General features: G+C 43.0%; 1 protein-coding gene across 5 annotated transcripts in view; it reads right to left on the reverse strand.

The window, feature by feature from the left end:
- The window catches only part of rps6ka5 (ribosomal protein S6 kinase, polypeptide 5), a 29,622-nt gene extending 12,144 nt beyond the window's left edge, over positions 1 to 17,478 (reverse strand). For 2 of the 5 annotated variants that reach the window (XM_054796228.1, XM_054796224.1), the window contains exons 1-15: positions 17,196 to 17,478; positions 14,442 to 14,513; positions 14,155 to 14,373; positions 13,963 to 14,078; positions 12,568 to 12,669; positions 12,414 to 12,500; positions 12,246 to 12,349; positions 12,021 to 12,171; positions 9,886 to 10,047; positions 7,731 to 7,856; positions 2,829 to 2,962; positions 2,652 to 2,745; positions 930 to 1,100; positions 545 to 736; positions 62 to 221 (exon numbers count right to left, since the gene is read on the reverse strand). In XM_054796228.1, coding sequence (XP_054652203.1) covers positions 62 to 221; positions 545 to 736; positions 930 to 1,100; positions 2,652 to 2,745; positions 2,829 to 2,962; positions 7,731 to 7,856; positions 9,886 to 10,047; positions 12,021 to 12,171; positions 12,246 to 12,349; positions 12,414 to 12,500; positions 12,568 to 12,669; positions 13,963 to 14,078; positions 14,155 to 14,373; positions 14,442 to 14,513; positions 17,196 to 17,271 — 1,966 coding nt within the window. In that variant the 5' untranslated portion in view covers positions 17,272 to 17,478. The other 3 variants (XM_054796226.1, XM_054796225.1, XM_054796227.1) reach the window with 3 other exon arrangements.
- Between the last annotated feature and the right edge of the window lie 2,092 nt (positions 17,479 to 19,570).

The following is a 19,570-nucleotide window of genomic DNA, read 5'->3' on the forward strand; positions in this document are numbered from 1 at the left end:
AGACCACAAGAGAAGTCGGTTGGACGCAGCTTGGCGACGAGAGCTAAGGGACACGTCTCACCTTGGATGAGGTCTTTGGCCTGCTGCGACACGTTCCTCCAGGCCTCGCCCTCAAAGGAGAAATCGCCCTGTTTGATTTTCTTCATGATTTCCTCAGCGCTGGTGTGGGTCAGGCTCTGCTCCTGACACTGGAAAGGCACCTGGCCGGACAGCATGGTGTACTGCAGGCAAAGTCAACACAGAGGATGAGGCAGCTTTCTTTGGCTAAAGGCAGCAGCCGTTCATTTCTGCTCTATTTTTGCAAGCATGCCTCCTAGCCCCCTCAAGCCAAACCGTGCTGCTGCTTGCACTGCACGCTTCCATCTGCCCTCATTCTCATGAAAAAAGAAAAGGACAGTGGAGGATCAGTCCTGTCCTGATGTGATCTCCCTCCACGCGCACACACGCGCTCTCAAAAGCATTTTCATCACAGCTCCTCACGCTCACCCCCAGGGGGCGACCATGCGGAGAGAAGCCAGCATTACATTGTTTTGACTCCACTCACCAGAATGACCCCCAGACTCCAGAGATCGCAGGACTCGTCGTAGCCGTCGTACTTGAGTATCTCTGGCGCGGCGTACTGCAAGGTGAAGCAAGGGGTCTTCAGGAGCTGATTGTCTGGCGGTTTGAGGCGGGCGAAGCCGAAGTCTATGATTTTGATCTCCAAGTTCTCGCTCTCGTCGGTGAAGAGCAGGTTCTGCGGAGCACAATTCCAGACTGGAGCGGGGGGTGGCAACCGTTGTTTTTTGCTTTTTTTCCAGGGCGCCAAATGCAGGCCCCACTCCACAGCTACTTGTCGCCCCTTTGTCGAGGTCAAACACCCTCGCTTTGTGACGGGCTGGCCAACGTCGCAGAGAGAGCCAAAATGCAACACGAAAAAGACAACTGACCTCAGGTTTCAGATCCCTGTGCACCACGCCCACGTCGTGCATGTGGCTGACGGCCGACACCAGCTTGCGCATGATCCGGCTGGCTTCCGTCTCGCTGAAGTGTTGCTTCCTGCGGATGCGCTCCAGCAGCTCCCCTCCCCCGAGCAGCTCCAGAACCAGGTACGTGTGGAGCTGCACACAAACGTCACGTATGATGCTAGGAGAGCTTCTTTCAGTCAGCATTGAAAAATGAATGCTGCGTGGGTTTTGATTTTTCTTTGGCTTTTTTTAAGAAGAGCACTTCAAAGAGTGCACACTTATAAGAAATATATACATTGTAAAAAATCTACAGTAAATATATTTTAAAAGTAAATTCATTTTAAAAAGATTTTAAAAAAAAATAAATGTAAAAAATACACAAAAACGTGCACACTTTAAAATACAAATAAATAGAAATTGCAAAAAAATATAACAATTTTTTTAAAGTGCACACCTACATAAATACAAATGGCAAAACGCATAAAATACATTTTTAAAAAAATATAATTTTTTTTTTAAAGTGCACACCTACATAAATACAAAAAATACATTTTAAAAATAAACACATTCAAAACTACTAAGAAGTTTAAAAATGTGTTTAAAATGTAAAGTGCACAGTTTAAAAATAAATAAAACATTTTAAAAAGTGTGTATATTTAAAAAATACATACATTTAAGTATAAATTTATAAATAAAAACAAATACATTTTTTCAATATAACATTTTTTTTAAACAAAACCTTTCAAAAAGAAATTGCAAAAAAAAGAAAAACCAAAAAAAAAATATGTTGTGTTCAAAGACACCAGTGGAATTCACGTTTTGAGTTTATTTTCTGGGATTTCCGAGCCTACTTAAATGCAGCAAATTGTACTTCCGCATTAAGAGTTACAAAGTGAGTGATAAGAATATCCAATTACTGTTTTTCTATTTATTTAGAGCACACATACACGCTAGGGATGTCCTGATACACATTTTTTGGCTTCCAATCCGATCCGATCCGATCTGGTCCAATCCCGATCCTGCTTTTTTTGTTTTAATAATAAGCTTTTGTCACAAACATGAATTTGTGGAATTGAATATGCTTATGAAAATAGCTCTTCAAAGAATTAAAAATAATACAACCAAAGTATTGCTGAATTTACCTGTAGCAAACCTCTCTGAGTCAGGTCCCTAATCCAATAAAAAAAGTTGATTCCGTAAAGGATAAAATAGGAAAAAATGGGCGTGCAAAATACTTAGGGTAGGACTAATCATTTGACATGATTATAGATCAATTTGTTGTGTGATTTAGAATATATGACATTTTTTAACTCTCTTCAGCGCAATAGTAATTTATTGACGCTCCCTGGTGTAAACAACCAGCGGTTAGAGTAGCTCTTCCCGTGCGAGCGGTGACCAGGCGTGGCACAGCAATCCGGGCACAGTGAGGCAGAACTGTCCTCAGCCTCCTTCCAAATGTTTAGTGCATCACTTCAGTGTACACCAAACTAAGTCGCTGGGCTTTCATGTGCAGACTTTCTTTGCGACACAATTAGCAAGCATATCTGAACTGGTTTTTGGGCCATTGCTCAGCAAGAGGGCCAAAACAGATCCCTCAGGCTTTCGGCATCCTCATTAATCCGCCTTTCAGGATTAATGAGGACGTAATGAGGCTACGGCACGGCTCTGCGTAATTTACCATGCAGCAGGGCGGAGGAAGCGCACCTGGTCGTGGTAGATTTCGTGTAACTTGACGATGTTGGGGTGGCCGTCGCAGAGCTTCAGGGCCGCTATTTCCCGCTGAGTCTGTGCCTCCATCCTGAAACACGCATACAACCTTGCAATCTTCTTCGTCCGAAAGGGATAAATAGTTTTTGGGTTTTTTTATATATACATTTGTACCTCTTGCTGACTATTTTGACGGCGTATTTCTGCCCGGTCTTCTTGTGCGTGCAGCGCCTGCAGATGGAGAAGCTTCCCTCTCCGAGAGCACTGTCCTTCAGGTCCATCTCATAGCTGATGTAGAAAGGAGAGTCCTGTACAATCCAAGTGGAGACGACACAGTTATGAAGGCCCACCACAAGTAAATAAAGTTAATAAACAGCACATTATAATGGGACTGTCTCTGTAACCCTGCTTGATAACACACCTGATCTCTACCTGATCTGCCAGAGAATAAGAAGATGTAGCAGGAGGGATCAGTGTTGCTCTTCTTCAAAATATCACACCTAACTATTTGGTGGATTTGCTAAGCTGTGGCAGCATTGGAGAAGGTCATGTGTCACTTTAGCATCTCCTAATGTGGTGTGTTCAAGGACCGCCAAACAAAAGTGTGAAATCTTTCAAAAACCATCATCAACGAAGCAAGGACATAAACACGCAAAAATGGGGGGTTTTCTCACAGAGACTCTGACATGAAAGCGCATATCGCTCTTCCGAACGAGCAGCAGGTGCTGCTGTTGGCCCCTCCCACAATGAAAAAAAAAAGAAACGACAAAAAGAAGCGATAGAAGTGAGTTCACTTGTAGTTCACATATTTGTTCTATTTTTTTTATTATTTTTTTTTTTTTTAAATTTTATTTTTTTATATATATTTTTTTTTTCCCCCACTCACTTTTTGTACAGCAATTACATGCTAATGCGTCATGGCCAATTATGCAAAGTGCATCACCACAACCGCCACAAATAGATGGCGGTCCTGTGGAGAACAACGTAAGCCGGGGGTGCCCTAAGTGCAGCTCGGGGGCTAATTTGTCTGTTGTTTTTCATCGGCCCTCGGTACGTTCTGAAAATATGATTAAACCAGAAAATGGGGGAAAAAAAGCAGCAAAAATGGGAAAAGGAGCAGTAATTTTACAAGAATAAAGATAAAATATTAAGAGTCATAAAGTGAAAAAACAGCATAAAGTTGAAATATGAAAGACAAATTTTTTTAAAAGGCGTAATTTTATGAGAAACAAACCAAACAATGAATAAAGTTGCAATTTTTGTAAAATTAGGTTGGGTAAAAGGTATATAACGTCACGATAATAAAGTCAAAATATTATGAGAATAACGGCATATTACGACAAGAAAAAAATGCATGAGAAGAAACTAGAATTTTTTTTTTTAAAAGAAAAAAATGAGCAAAAAAAGTGTAACGTAAGGAGAAAAACTTCATACTAATAACTAGGGCTGTCAATCCATTAAAATATTGGATTGTGACTGATTGCATCTTGTCCATCGTTACCTCATAATTAATCGCAGTTAATAACAGAAGTTTTTTTTTATCTATAATAAGTGTACATTTGAAAGATCATGAGACTCCATAATATGTTTCCTTTATGCACATTTTTATAAAAAAATTCTGTTTTTTTATGTTTCCTTTATGCACATTTTCATTTATTAAACATTCTGTTTTTTTGTTGTTGGTTTTTAACAGCTCAACACAAAATGGACCTCAATGTATAAAAAAAACAAAGACAATGTACAACAAGCAGACATTGGTAAGGTCAACCGTCCATCCCTCACATATCATTCTCTTACGAAATATAACTGTGAGTAATATTACAAATAAAGTTTTGCAAAAACACCAGCAAGTACGTGAAATGAAAACAGCCTGTTAGAAAATGTAATTTGGCAACTTACAAAAAATAAGAGTGTTGATGAACAGTCAGTAGTTTACTGAAGTGGGACTGGCCATATATATTATACATATATACAGTGTATATAAGTGTGGCCACTTCAACAACATGGAAGTATGACACCGCAGGTCTTTCAACATGCAACTTTTATTCTGTCATCTTTGACAAACACAGCACTTCAAACACTAAAGATAATAAATGATAATCAACAACTAATACATTCTGCCATCATTGAGCGTCGTGTGTGCGCTCGCTCACTTCCACCTCTGTCACATTGGAACAAGCCGCCAAATACAGTAGCTGTCATCAGCTATGTCTGCTGGTAACTCGCAGCCCTTAACACAAATTTTAGCTTGCAGTTCAAAGCAAAAATAAAATAAAATAAAATAAAATCAGCCGAAAGACGGCTCGTATCTTAAAACACACGTTAGTTGGGACGTTCGCATGCCAAGGTACTGCTGTGTAAATGACAATAATATATATAATAATAATATAATAATAATGTCTCTTCTGTTGTTGTTGCTTAATTTATTGGTATATATGTTTATGTTTCTTATGTTCTTCTATCTTGAATCTTGAATAAAAGAATACCTGCTGTGCTCTACAACCTTTTCTCAGGCATTTGAGTCTCTACGTGCTCCGTGGCAACTCAACTCACAGCAGCAGTAGATACCAAATGCCTTTGATCTAGTAGGGCTTTGAAGCTAAACCTATCATTCAAAATACCCTTTTGTATGTATGTATTGTACTTTATTAATCCCACAGCAGGGAAATTCACTTGTTCAAGATTCAAGATAGTTTTATTTTCATGTGCATGGTAAAACAGCAGTTCTTATACTGTTCATTCTCCCAAGAAAAGAAAGAAAACACAAGAAAGAATAAGAACATAAGAAACATAAACATAAATACCAATAAATAAGCAACAACAACAGAAGAGACATTAATACAAACAAACAAACAAACACACAAACAAACAAACAAATAAATAAATAAAGTGCTATGAGTGTGTGCGTGTGTTGTGTGCGGCGTGTGTGAGTGCTTCGTTGAGAAGCCTGATGGCCTGTGGGTAAAAGCTGTTTGCCAGCCTTGTGGTCCTGGACTTCAAATTCCTGTAGCGTCTGCCTGACGGTAGGAGTGTGAATAATGAGTGTTGTGGATGTGTGCTGTCCTTGATGAGGTTGTGTGTTCTTCGTAGGACTCTAGATTTATAAATGTCTTGCAGTGAGGGGAGGGCTGCCCCAACAATGTTCTGTGAGGTCTTGATCACCCGCTGGAGTGCCTTCCTATCACGTGTTGTACAGTTACCGTACCAAACAGTGATGGAGGCGGTAAGGACACTTTCCATAGTGCATCTGTAGAAGCAACTCAGGATTGTGGTGGGCATGCCAAATTTCCTCAGTCTTCTCAGGAAGTACAGTCTCCTTTGGGACTTCTTCAGAATTTGTTGGGTGTTGTGAGACCAGGTGAGGTCCTCGCTGATGTGTGTGCCAAAGAACTTGAAGGTTTTCACCCTCTCCACCTCAGTCTCATCAATAAACAGGGGTCTATGCGGCTCCTTTTCCCTTGTTCTTGGGTCGATGATCATCTCTTTAGTCTTATCTGTATTGAGAAGGAGATTGTTATCACGACACCAAGCTATGAGGTCCGCCACCTCTCTTCTGTATGATGTTTCAACACCACCAGTGATCAGTCCGATGACTGTAGTGTCATCCGCAAATTTAATGATGCTGGTGTTGTTCTGGGAGGCCACGCAATCGTAGGTGAAGAGCGTGTAGAGGAGCGGGCTCAGCACACACCCCTGTGGGGTCCCAGTGCTCACAATTCTTGAGCTGGATGTGCGATTGTGGACTCTGACTGACTGGGGCCTGCCTGTTAGAAAGTTAAACACCCAGTTACAGAGGGAGGGAGACAGGCCAAGTGTGAGGAGCTTATTTGTGAGTTTGTGGGGGCTGACTGTATTAAAAGCAGAGTTATAGTCTATAAATAGCATTCTGACATATGTGTTCTGGCCCTGTAGGTGAGAAAGGGCTGTGTGGATGGCAGTGTTGACTGCATCATCCGTGGACCGGTTCTGGCGATATGCAAACTGTAGAGGGTCCACAGTTGCCGGGATGCTCTTTTTGATGTGGGTCATGACTATTCTTTCAAAGCACTTCATAACAATAGGAGTGAGTGCTATAGGGCGATAGTCATTCAAGCAGGTCACGTTGCTCTTCTTGGGTACGGGCACTATGGTGGTGGACTTAAAGCAGGTCGGTACAGATGCTTGTGCAAGCGACAGGTTAAATATGTCAGCAAGCACATCAGCTAGCTCTGATGAGCAAACCCGAAGTGTACGTCCTGAGATGTTGTCTGGGCCTGCTGCTTTTCGTGGGTTTGTTTTGTTCAGAACCCTGCGCACATCAGCTGATGTCACCATGAGAGGTGAGTCCTGTGTGCTCCCCAAGTCCAGCCACCCTCTCTGCTCATCAGGAGTTTGGGTGTCAAAGCGGGCATAGAACTCATTCAGCTCATCTGGAAGTGTGGTTTGGCTGGACGTGGCTACGCTACTCTGCTGTCGATAGTCTGTGATGTGCTGGACCCCCGCCCACATGCGCCGGGGGTCTGAGGTGGAATAGTAGCCCTCCAGCTTCTGTCTGTACTGTCTTTTGGCCTCTCGTATGGACCTCCTCAGGTCATATCTGGCCTTTTTGTAGTCCTCAGCGGTGCCCATGACAAATGCAGTCGAACGAGCACTGTTTGTTACAGCAGCAAGCAAGATACGCAAGTAAAGAATACATAGTGACACATGGTTCAAGTGGTGCAGGTGTTGTAGAGCCTGACAGCGGTCTTTCTTTCTCCATTTCCGCTCAATATTTGTTTTCACTTGCGGCACATCAAATGCCACACCGCTGCAGTTCCTCAAACTACGGTGTGTGCCGGCCCTCGATGGAAAAAGTTTGGTCACCGCTGCTGTAAGCTGTTCATTCACCTTCATCACGACTACAACACATTTTGCAGGTGAATTTATAGCCACAACGAAGCTACAATACAACACGTGATAATATAATAGACACACATGCTGCTGAGAAGTAAACCCGCAAGCATAATAGCTTCATCCAGAGTAGAGTAGGTTATAAAAAAAAAAAAAAGGTTGTAAAGGAAAGGCAGCACATTAGCTTTTGCACTCGAGTTGACGCACCTTCATCATGGCGCTGCGGGCAACTGCAGCCGAGCCCGGACGCTCCGAGCTACCGCACAGCTGGACGGGGTCGTCCATCACCACGTTCCTCTTGAACAGGATGGAGGGGGCCATGAAAGAATAACCCTGTGTGCAACAAAAACAATAACATAAGTGTTGAGGCATCACATCACACCAACAAAACCTTCCAAAGTACCCGAAAATGCTGTTAATATAGCCAGGGCGGGTATTCACCTAAAGCACAAAGAGGAAAAGGCGTTAATTGGAAGGAGGTGATCATTAGAGAGAAGCAGTTAAAAATTGTTGTTGTTTTTTTTTTACTTTAATAATGATTTGGCGTGCTTGAGAAAGTGGAAAGGAAAGCGCAGCTCTCTTTGACCACACAGCCATTTATGAAAAAGTATATTGTGCAACACAGCAGCAACAGAACCGATGTTATAATCGCGGTAAGACGCAATATTAATTAATTAATATCAATATTTTTTCACTCATGATAGGCCATAGTCAACCATGAAACAGCCATCATTTATTAATTAATTATTTTTTGAAAAACCACGGTATAGTGAGGGAGTGATATTTGAACTGCGATATAGCGAGGGACAACTGTATTAGAAATAAATTCTATGACAGAAAGTGTCCGGTATGTTCTGTATCATTCAATTTGTGTGCCTAACTGCATCACAAGCTCAACTCAATGAATTTGGCCACTAGGTGTCACCAAAAAAAACAACACCACCCCACTTTAACTGCACATGTTCAATTACATACTGTACATATTTTCATACAGTAGATGAAGTAATAGCGCCGATGAGCTGATTGTAATCAGTACTGTTTGACAGCTGAGTAGACCCACTTTAAAGTGCATGCAGAGCTAGATAAAGCTGCTGGATGCTGGCCACTCGTGATGCTTCCAAATGCAGTTACTGCCATCTGATTGTTTTCATGAAAAACTGCATCGGGAGGTTGCCTAAAAGCCACAGCTGTCAATGTTTCCCAATTAGAGACCCTGGTGGTTATTTGCTTTTGCAGACCACGTGCCTGGCGATGATACTCTGCGGTTAATTGGAGCTTTTACGGTAAACTGCTCTGGACACATATGTCTATTTGTCGGCATTTTTCTTGGAGGCACATGAATAATCAGACCAATTCTGGTCATTTTGGAGACAGACGGAAGCTGTCCAGCTGTTCCTTTTTTGTTGTTCCAATCGCTCATTGTAAGGAGACGGCTGCTTAATTCCAACTGCGGGGATTCCGGAACGCTAATCTTTTCCCGGCGCACATGCACACACACACACAAACACACACACACGCACACACACGCACGCACACAGCTGTGGCACGCAGTGACAGCCGCGGATGGACGGAAGCGTGGATGTTGCTGAATGAATGAGATGCCCCAAATTGCCGGGCTTGAAAATGTGATTGCTCTGCTGTCAAATTACAGCCTGGCGCACTTAATGCAATTTTAATTCTGTTTTGTTAGGCACCATCGGGGGTGGGGGTGGGGGGTGGGTGGGGAGCTACCAGGGGCACATTTTAAATCTGATCATCATTGCTGCTCTCTGGGGCTTGCAAATTGTAAAGACCCCCTCCCCTCCTAAATTCCAACCCGCATGAATGGCAGCTGAGAGCGGGGATTTGTGAGGGGGGGGAAAAAAAAAAACGACAAGATGAAGTTGGCAATCAAAAGCCGGGAGGTGTAACCGAGGCAGACACGCCGACGCTCCGAGAGTGTGTCACCTTTTATTCCGCCAGAGAAGTCGCTTAATGCATCTATTGATCTCGCCGGCTCAAGCATCCAGAAGGCAATCAAGAGTTGAAATTTCCACGCGATGCATCAGCCGGCGAAGGAGTTATGGGGCCGATATTATGCTTCAAAGCACCATCAAAAATAGTCATTCGCATCTGTTACTTCAATGAGGGCTGCATATGGCTGCAATTACGCCCACAAAAAGGGCCATTGAGGCGACGCAGCGCACACAAGACGCATGTTGCCTTACAGCAGCCTTTTGAGGACATTCAAAACTTCACTTGATGACTTCAATTGCACTGAAGTGCGTCGAATATAGTCAGAGACAAAGACAACGTGTCACGCGTGTGAACATTACGCATTGCGGGGACGAGTGGACGCAAATATCGATGACCAGGTACCCACCTGGAAGATGCGATCACAGTTCTGAGGCAGGGCGGCGGGAGAGTAGGTGGGGTCCATCTCTGTGAACTCTTCCGCAAAGTTGCTGACATCCAGCTCGTCCCGGATCACCGGCTTGAACGGGGCGGGAACCTTTTTGGCTGCCAGGTCATCCCAGTTGATTTTCTACAGGAAAAACACAGCAATTCTATGTTGGAAACGTGCAAATACTGGTCATTGCTCATTTGCCTCGGACATGCTTAACAAGTTGCCGTCTTTCCCAGAGAATAAGTCGCATCAGTCAAAAAATGTGTCATGAAGAGGAACAAGCATATATAAGTCACACTGGACTAGAATTCGCATTTAAAGTCGTCCCTCGTTTATAGCGGCTAATTGGTTCCAGACCCAACCACGATGAAGGATTCCATGTTAAGACATAGAATATTTTCATAGTTAGAGCATAGAAAACCTGTTTATGGCTTTCTACATATACATGTTGACATTATCAGAGTCCTGTAGACATGAAATAACTCTTGTATATAGTCACCTTTACACTCCTATTATTCATTGTTTGTACTGGATTGCACAACTATTATGCTACAGGGACTCTAGACGGCCTAACCAGTTGGCTTCGAATTAATTTCTTCTAAACTTAAGAAAGGGTTTCAAATTGAGTGGGGAAGAAGGACAAAGTAAGAAGCCACAAACTTACCACTTCCACACAGAATTGGAGGAGAACCTTTTTAAAATCTGCATCCATGGCTGGCTACATGGAGTGCCAGGGAGGGTAATGTAGTAAGGATGGAAGTGTCATCCATATAACATTACTGCCACCTAGTGGTCAGAATCCTACTTCGCTTGTATTTCAAGATGTTTGGACTAGTAATAGACCATACATAGTCCACCACAAAACAACCATCATTAATTCATTTCTGAAAACCAGTCATATAGTGATGGACGACTGTATTTAGAAATTTATTTCACAAAATCCAAGACCAAGGACAGACATTTAATGTGGAAAGACTAGTTATTCAAATACAGTAATCCCTCGCAACATCACGCTTTTTGAAGAATACCTTATTTCATTAATGAATCGTTACCTTTGGTTGAATATGGCCTATTATTCATCAAAAATATGCACATTTAAGCAAATGTTGCATATTTTTGCCTCAATTGAGCATTTTCAAGCATAAAAATGGATAAATGAACAAAAATACAAATAGAAGGCATTCAGAAGATGCATTCAAAGACGCTGTGGTATTATGTAGTATTCTACACTGGTCTCTAGGTTTCAGTAATGTTACATTGATGAGACAATAGCCACCTTACATCTAGAAGTACTATCTAGAACAAGAAGTAAAAAAAAAAAAAAAAAAAAGGAAGTTTCCCAATGGTAACATGTGAGTCTATATTATGTCTTATTCATATCTTATATGTCTTATTTTTTATTATGTCTACTATATTGGGTAACAGAAGTCTAAAGGTGACTATAGGGATGCTATTTCATGTCTAGAGGGCTCTAATAATATTTAAAAGCATATTTAGAAGGTGGTAAACAGGTTTTCTATGCTCTACAGGGTTTCCGCTTCATGTAATGGTTCGTGGCGGGGCGCCATGGCTCGATAAAAGCCGCCACACCTTGGAAATTACTTGGGGTTTTTTGTGAAAACAATGTTAAGTAATACAGTGTACGGATGGACATACTGTATATGCTATATCAGGGGTGCCCATTATGGCGATTGTGAAGGTAGCGTTGGTCGCGTGTCACCTGCATCATTACTGTCACTTCGTAGATGTCATATTGACCACAATTAATTTGAAATATCTATCAAACATCATAAAAACGTTTCACTACACTTTACTTTGAAAAACATGCACTGGAATAACTTGTCTTCCCTGTTGGCACTTGACTAATAAGAAAATTATAGATACTTACTTTATTAGATTTTTCTCCTCAGACTACAACTTTTTTCTCTTAATATTTTGACTCAATATCAAAATTACTGCTGATTTTTCAATTTTTGCTGTTTTCTGGCCGCAAACGGTCCCCAGGCTACACTTTGGACACTCCTGTGTTCAAAGTTATGCGAAATTCCTGATTGAATGCGTGACGTGTAGTAAAGGAGCTTTTCAGGGGGAAGTCATAGTAAAACACCAACCTGGTAAAATGGATGCTTCTTGACATTCTCTACTCCGTTTGGACCGGAACCTAATCTCTTCTTTGGGTCTTTGGTGAGGAGTCGCTGGATGATGTCTTTGGCCAGTGGCGACATGTCTTTGGGGAAGGGAGGGTCTTTTTTGAGGATCCTCCTGAGCAGCAGAATGACAGGCGGCGTCAGTTTGCCCGCAGGCGAAATCACATGCGCCGATAATAAAAGGCCCACCTGGCGATGTCTGTGGGGGCGTTCTCGTCTCCGTCGACGGTAAATGGCGAGCCACCCGTCAGGAGCTCGTACATCAGGACGCCCAGACTCCACCAGTCCACCGCCTGTGCAAGAGAACACGTGTCCATGACGGGAAGGCCTCGCTGGGGTGTGAAGCCGCTGCGGTACCTTGTCATGTCCAGACTCTCCTTCCACAATTTCTGGCGCCATGTACTCAATGGTCCCGCACACGGAAAACGCTCTTTCCACTTGTTTCTTTGGACGCATCAGCGCAACATTAGGCACACTGACTGCACAGCCGTTAACTGCAATGGAGACATACCTGGTCAAATTCCTTACTGAGGCCAAAGTCTGTGAGGACAATGTGACCGTTTGAATCCAGCAAAATGTTCTCCAGCTTCAAGTCCCTGTACACGATCCCAAGCTGCAACAACAACAACAACAACAAAGAGGACAAACACTGTTGATGGTCATGTGAAATACAGTATCTCACATAAGTGACACTCCAGGAAGCATTTTTACTCTATCTTGTCAATACATTTTCATATACTGGAGAGTGGCAAGTTTCATTTACAGTATTTCTAGTTACGCTGGAGTAAAAACTGCCATGTGGCACACATTTCTCACGGAACGGGCGAATGCTCTGCGTCACAATGTCACTGGCAGCACTCCTGCGGCCCCAGATCACGATGCCAACACAAGATAAGGCTCAGTTACCTTGCTACTCGTTTGTGTTGCCAGCTATTTATACAATAGCGGCGGTGTGTTGACTCATTTTCAGTGCATAATGAACGTATACTGCTTTACAAGCTGCACACTGACTGTTCTCAAATATATGCAAGTTGATCTTGTATAGCATGTTTCAAACTCGTGCCCTGGAGGGCCGAGACGCTGCAGGTTTTCTCTCCAACCAGTTTCTTCAGCAGGTGATTTAATTGATGAGCTCCTTCCCTCAGGCTGAAGGTGTTGATCATTAAAATCACCTGCTTTAGTGACTGGCTGGAAAGAAAACCTGCAGTGTCTCGGCCCTCCATGGCACCAGTCTGACACCCCTGTTATATAGTATTGACCCCTGGCAAGATATACTGTCATAAAAGCTGCCATATGATCCAGCATCTGCTTCACAATCTCACAGTACATGTCATGTCGGAATTCAAGTTTCCCTTCAATGAACCGCAGCTCACCTTGGTGCTGGCAGCACTTGTGCACCAACACTACCATGCCTGACTGTAGGCAAGGCACAATTCTCTTGTTACTCACTTGTGTTGCCAGCTATTTATACAATAACAGCTGTGTGTTGTCTCATTTTCAGTGCACAGTGAATCTTTACTGCTGTACAAGCTGTACACTGACTACTCTAAAGGATATCCAAGTTTACATTTACATAGTATTGACTCTTGACAAGATGTACTGTCATAAAAGCTGCCAAATGGTCCAGTTTCTGCTTCACAATGTCACAGTACGTGTTGGAATTCGTGTTTCCCTTCAATGAACCGCAGCTTAGCTTGGTGTTGGCAGCACTCGTGCACCAACACCTCCATGCTTGACTGGAGACGAGTGACAATTATTTCTGTACTCACTTGTGTTGCCAGCTATTTATCCAATAATGACTATGCCTTGACTCATTTTCAGTACATAGTGAATCTATACTCCTGCACCAGCTCTACACGAACTACTCTAAAGTTTCATTTCTATACTATTGGCCCTTGAGCCTCACCTTGTTTAGATGCTCCAGCGCCAGCACAATCTCGCCGCTGTACAGCGCCACCTCCTGCTCCTTGAAGCGTACTCGTTGCACCAAGTGTGTGAAGAGCTCGCCGCCGTTGACGTAATCTGCAAACAAGTTGTTTAGAATGACGTGTGAATGCCTTCCCCTCGCCAGCGAGTCACACGCAAAAACCACGCTGACCGAGGATGAGGTGCAACTTGGTGTCGGTCTGGAAAGCGTAATGGAGCGTGACCAGGAACGGAGACTGGCGGATGTGCTCCAGCACCTGCCGCTCAGACCGCGTGTGCTCGGCGGTCTTGGCCTTCTGCACGATGGTGGCCTTCTTGAGGACCTTCATGGCGTACAGCTTGCCCGCGTCGTGGCCGCTCACCTTCCTCACCAGGAACACCTTGCCGTAGGCTGGAGGGAGGAGGACGAGGTCATTTAGTCATGAATAAGTGACACATTTTCAATGATTGCGAACTCACCTCCTGTGCCCAGCACCTTTAAAAGCTCAAAGTTTTCAATTCCCACCCTCTCCACATGGCCCGTCAGGTTGGCTACAGGCAGAACACAAACAAAACATGACATTAACGCAATCACATCCATGTTTTACGCAAAAAACTACTTTTTTTTTTTTTTTACCACTTTTGGCTTTTCCCTGTCATGGGGCACCATAGCATGGCTTAGTTTTTACACTGGATGCCCTTCCTGATGCGACCCTGGCCGGGAATCAAGCCTGAGCCCTCCGCCATGGAAGGCAGAAGTGTATACCATTACAGTAATTCAAGAACCAACAATAAACTACCTTATCCATTGCCTGACAGTTCAACATCAACAGCATAGCAAACATTACCTTTTCTAGGCCAAAGAGCCAGATTTGGCAGTAGAAGCATGTGACTTCTACCAGCCAATCAGTGAAGGAAGGCAATGATGATAATAATAACAAAGAAGTTTAAATTTAATACAATGAACACAATATGACTAAAAAAAATGTTTCAAGTTAAAAAAGTGCAATTCGTATATGAACATACAATAATTACAAAAAGAATCAATCACTTTCTATTTCAAGAAATTCAAATACATGACATACAAATTGTTACATGGATTGGTCATTTCATAGAAATAATTCCTGCTAAATATTCCTGAATAAGCTTTTTAGTTACATTCAAGCCAAAAAAAAGAGCAAAAACAAACCCTCCTGTGTTGGCGGAGCTAAAAAAATTGCCCCGTGTATTTTCTAGCAGCGTTTGCACAAGGACTTTTTTGTTTTGTTTTTTTTTCCTCATTTTGCCTAAAATTGGACTTTAAACAGACACCAGAGAGAGGCTTACTGTTGCTTTCCTTACATGACTTTGTGAATATTATATTCATCTATCCATCCATTTTCTATATCGCTTGCATGCATATGAATTGAAAATACTTGTGTATGGTTAAAATATCACACAGGGCTAGTCTGAGAGAGAACTAGGACATTCAAGCTGTGATTTTAAAGCAATAAAGCAGTGAGCCTGCAAGGAAAGTCAGGGTGAATGACACACACACACACACACACACACACACACACACACACACACACACACCCCGGGCATCTTCGGGTTTGTTGACCTATCCAAATGTGCAACACAATAAAAAGGACACATGTACACTCCAGAAATAGTGTGTCTTGCTGTTGACGCCCACTCTAATATGCACAACAGGCTCACACAGTGTACGAGCATGACGCCACATTAAACACAGAAGGGTCATTATAGTCCGTCTTTAAGGTCTTCTGTGTCTCCTCGTGTGTGCATCACAATCTTTCCATGAGCAGTGCCAGACGTGTGTGTGTGTGCGTTGCAATTAAAGCGCCTCCAATTAGACGTGACAAGGCTATTAGGGCACTAGAATGCGCGCGCCTCACGGCTGTGAGGTCAGAAGTTTGCCTTGCATAACGCCGTTGTCATGCTCGCCCACCCCCACCCAGGCCAATGTTGAATTCAACGGATATTAATAGACTGACAGCAAAGGTGAAGCGCTTTCGCCGCCATGCAAGAGGAAGTAGAAGCGGGTGAGGGAAATGCAGCTGTTCCTCAAACTATCTTTAGAAAAAAGGCCTTCCTTAAATTAAACTCTATTAAGAATGTAATGATGGCCTACACTGCGGCCCGTCACAAATAAGATTGGGTGCTGCTTGCTTGCCCTCGCTCATAAACACATTATAGCGCACCTGGTGTGCCAGAGGAGAAGAACATGTAGCAGGAGGGATGGGTGTTTGCAACTTTGTCGCTATATTTAGTGAATTATCAGGCCCCTCTAAAAACCCACTAATCTTTCAGAGACTTTTGGAGAGTTTAACTGAGCAGCACGTGCTGCTGTGGGCTCCTCCCCCATCTAAAAGCATTTCTACCAAACGTCCTATCACAGGACAACAGCACAGTTGAGCACTTAAAAGACACTCTCAACAAGTGAGTGTTGCTTTTTCTTTGGCTATTTTTTTCGTGACTCAGAAGTAGTCGAGAGTTGTGACCTAGGAAAACCCGCCAAGTCCAAGCCCTGGCTGCTCAGTACAATAGGGCTACCTAATACAACTGTACAACAACAAGAGCAAAGAATGTACCACAACAAGCATTTCAATTGCCTGTACTTTTTCAGGTCGTCGTTTATGTTGTCAACATACAATCCAAACAGTGTTAAAAGAGGAGCTTACCTTTGCACAGCAGATAGTCCTATTACAATTCTTCAAAACAACCTGCATCCTATCATAAAGACACCGAAGCTGTTACTTTACTGCCGGGTTCGTCTCGTATTGTGTTTATCATAGCCCCAAGTCACGTTCGTTTCCACTAAAAGATTGAAGCGGTGATGTTCAAAAGGTTAAATGAGGCATGTTTTGACGACGCTAACGTTAGCCTGACTTGACAGCTCACCTAGCGGGAGGTTAGCTAATAGTTTGCAAGGGGAAAACAGCACGACTTCTAACAGAGTACACAACAGCGCAGGCTAACATGATAAACTCGCTTTTTTAATCTCGTTGAATGGGAAAACTAGCAGCGAGTCGTAAGGTAATGTTAAGTTGGTTATTAGCTAGCGTCAGTGGTTAAATGGTTAGGTAACGTTAGTGAGCGCGCCAGGCAGCCACTTAAAGGAGTCGCCTAATGTCAACGTTCGCTTAACCCCGCCTCTTTTTTTGTTGCCGTTTTAAGAACATGACTCCCGAGAAAGGCTGGCAGTTTGAACGAAGCCGAAAAGCTCTCTCTTACCGTTTGTCAGCTCATGTTTCACCACAGTGAAGAGGTCCCCCTCGCCTCTGGACGAGCCCTCCATCGGGGATGGCATTGTAACAATTGCGTGCGTCCTGCAGTTAAGCTCAAAGGCTCCCGACGAGGCCCCGCTAACGTGGAGACATTATTAAATACGGCGCTGACATGATAGCCCTGTGCTTTGCGAGCTAAAGTTAACAGGTATGCGTGGAGAATATTACTAGTAAAGCTGTCAGCTTCAGTCAGTGGAAACACTTGCCTCTACCTTCGCAACCAGGCGGCCCCTCTCCGCTGATTGGCGTTGCTATGTGAAGTTCCGGTCGTTGATTGGGTGTTTGGACAGTGACGACACACAAGGCCCGCCTCCATCAGGGCTGCTACTGTACCTTGTGATGTCCCACTGTCATGTAATTGAATAGTGCTGAATAAAAGAAAAGAAAATAAGGGGTGATTGACTCATTACTATTCTATACATAATTAATAATGCATTGCCACGAGTGCATTTAAACAGAGAGTACTAAAATATTGTACTCGAGTAAAAGTACAGTTACTTCGCTGAGATTTTACTCAAGTCGAAATAAAAGTGCAGGTCAAAAAAATAAATACTCATGTAGAATTTTTATTTAAAATGTACTCGAGAGTAAAAGTGAAAAGTGTCACTGAAAAAGATTCCATTCAAAAATGAAATCCAGTTTGTATTATTTGGATATTTTTACATCAGTATGTGCTTTTCTGTGACACTCGTCCGGTGTCTCCTTCACGTTCATCTTTTTCCAGAGAAAGCACTGTTATTCTTTTCAGAGTCGCAGTTTTTGAACTTGACTTACACACGCAGTTTTATGTTACTTTTTTCACTTTCACTTTTGGCAACTATGGGATGGGGCTAGGATAGCCAAAATGTACATTGCGAGTTGGATGGAGCCAAAACTTTAATGGCCGTCTTTTGGCATGTAGGTATGCTGCCATTAAGTTGAAATAGCTAATGGGGAATAGCTAATGTTGTCGTTGATGAGGCCAAGTGTTTAACAAAGGAAAGTGCAGCATTTCTCCCGTGGGTTTTTGTGTATTTTTGCCATTTGCAGCATTTTTCTTTTGCATTTGTTTTTCATCCTGCAGCATTTATGTGATTTGCATTTATGTGATTTGTGATTTGCATTTATGTGATTTATTAGGGCCACATTGAAAAAAAAATAAAATCTCAGATTTCAAGACTTTATTCTTGTAAATTTACAACTTTATTCTCGAAATCTCCCATTTTTTTGTCAATGTAGCCCTAATATAAAAAGTTGTGCAAAAGGGCAGCAGTGGCTCAGGAGGTGGGGCGGGTCGTCCAGCAATCGGAAGATTATAGGTTCCATCTTCGCTCCCTCCACGCAGTCACAGTCGTTGTGTCCCTGTGTCCCTTCACCCACCTTGACTCAAGTGCTGCCCGCACTGGTGTATGAATGTTTGGTGGTGGTCGGAGAGGGCGTAGGTGCAAATTGACAGCCATGTTCCCATCAAGACTACCCCAGGGCAGCTGGGGTTACAGATGTAGTCTACCACCACCACCAGTGTGTGACTAAGGAGTGAATGAATAATGGGTTCACTTCATTGTGAAGCGCTTTGGGTGCCTTGAAAAGCGCTATAAAAATTGAATCCATTATTATTATAATTACATTTACAAGAATAAAGTCTTAAATTCATGCAAAAAAGAGTTGGAGATGTTATGTGACCTTACGAGAAATAAAAAACTTTATTTCTTTAATTCCAGCCATCCAGGTAGAGACTGGCGAAATGCCACCAGAGATAAGCAGGAAGCAACTGATGGCTTATTATTTGGTGAAGTTGAGAGGACAAAGGCCAATCACCCAACAAGTGAAGCATTACAGGAAAGTTGGGAGAATGGGAAGAGCAACAGTGAGCATCTTGCCAAAATAGGTAATAGAATAGCAAAGGAGCTGGAAAAAAGGACTACAAATAAGCCCCCTCGTGGCACACCCTGAAGAGGCACCATGGAGACTAAAGAGCCCAAGAGTTGATTTATCATTACTAGAGATTAAAATACAGGAAAGACAGTGGACCAACTGAGTAGAACAACAATATGGTGACTTTGTACAGGTATACACAGACGGGGCGAAAAATCCAGGCACAGCTAGGGGGAACAGGATTTAGGGTGACTGTATTAGGAAAAGCACAAAAGAACAGGGGGAAGATTAGGGGTACACACAGTAGAAATGTTCTCCCTGTGTGTGCGTGGGTTTTCTCCGGGTACTCCGTTTTCCTCCCACATTCCAATGCATGTTAGGTTCATTGGCGACTCTAAATTGTCCATAGGTATGAATGTGAGTGTGAATGCTTGTTTGTCTAAATGTGCCCTGTGATTGGCTGGCGAC

Source organism: Dunckerocampus dactyliophorus, chromosome 13, assembly GCF_027744805.1.
Source record: "Dunckerocampus dactyliophorus isolate RoL2022-P2 chromosome 13, RoL_Ddac_1.1, whole genome shotgun sequence".
NCBI lineage: Eukaryota > Metazoa > Chordata > Actinopteri > Syngnathiformes > Syngnathidae > Dunckerocampus > Dunckerocampus dactyliophorus.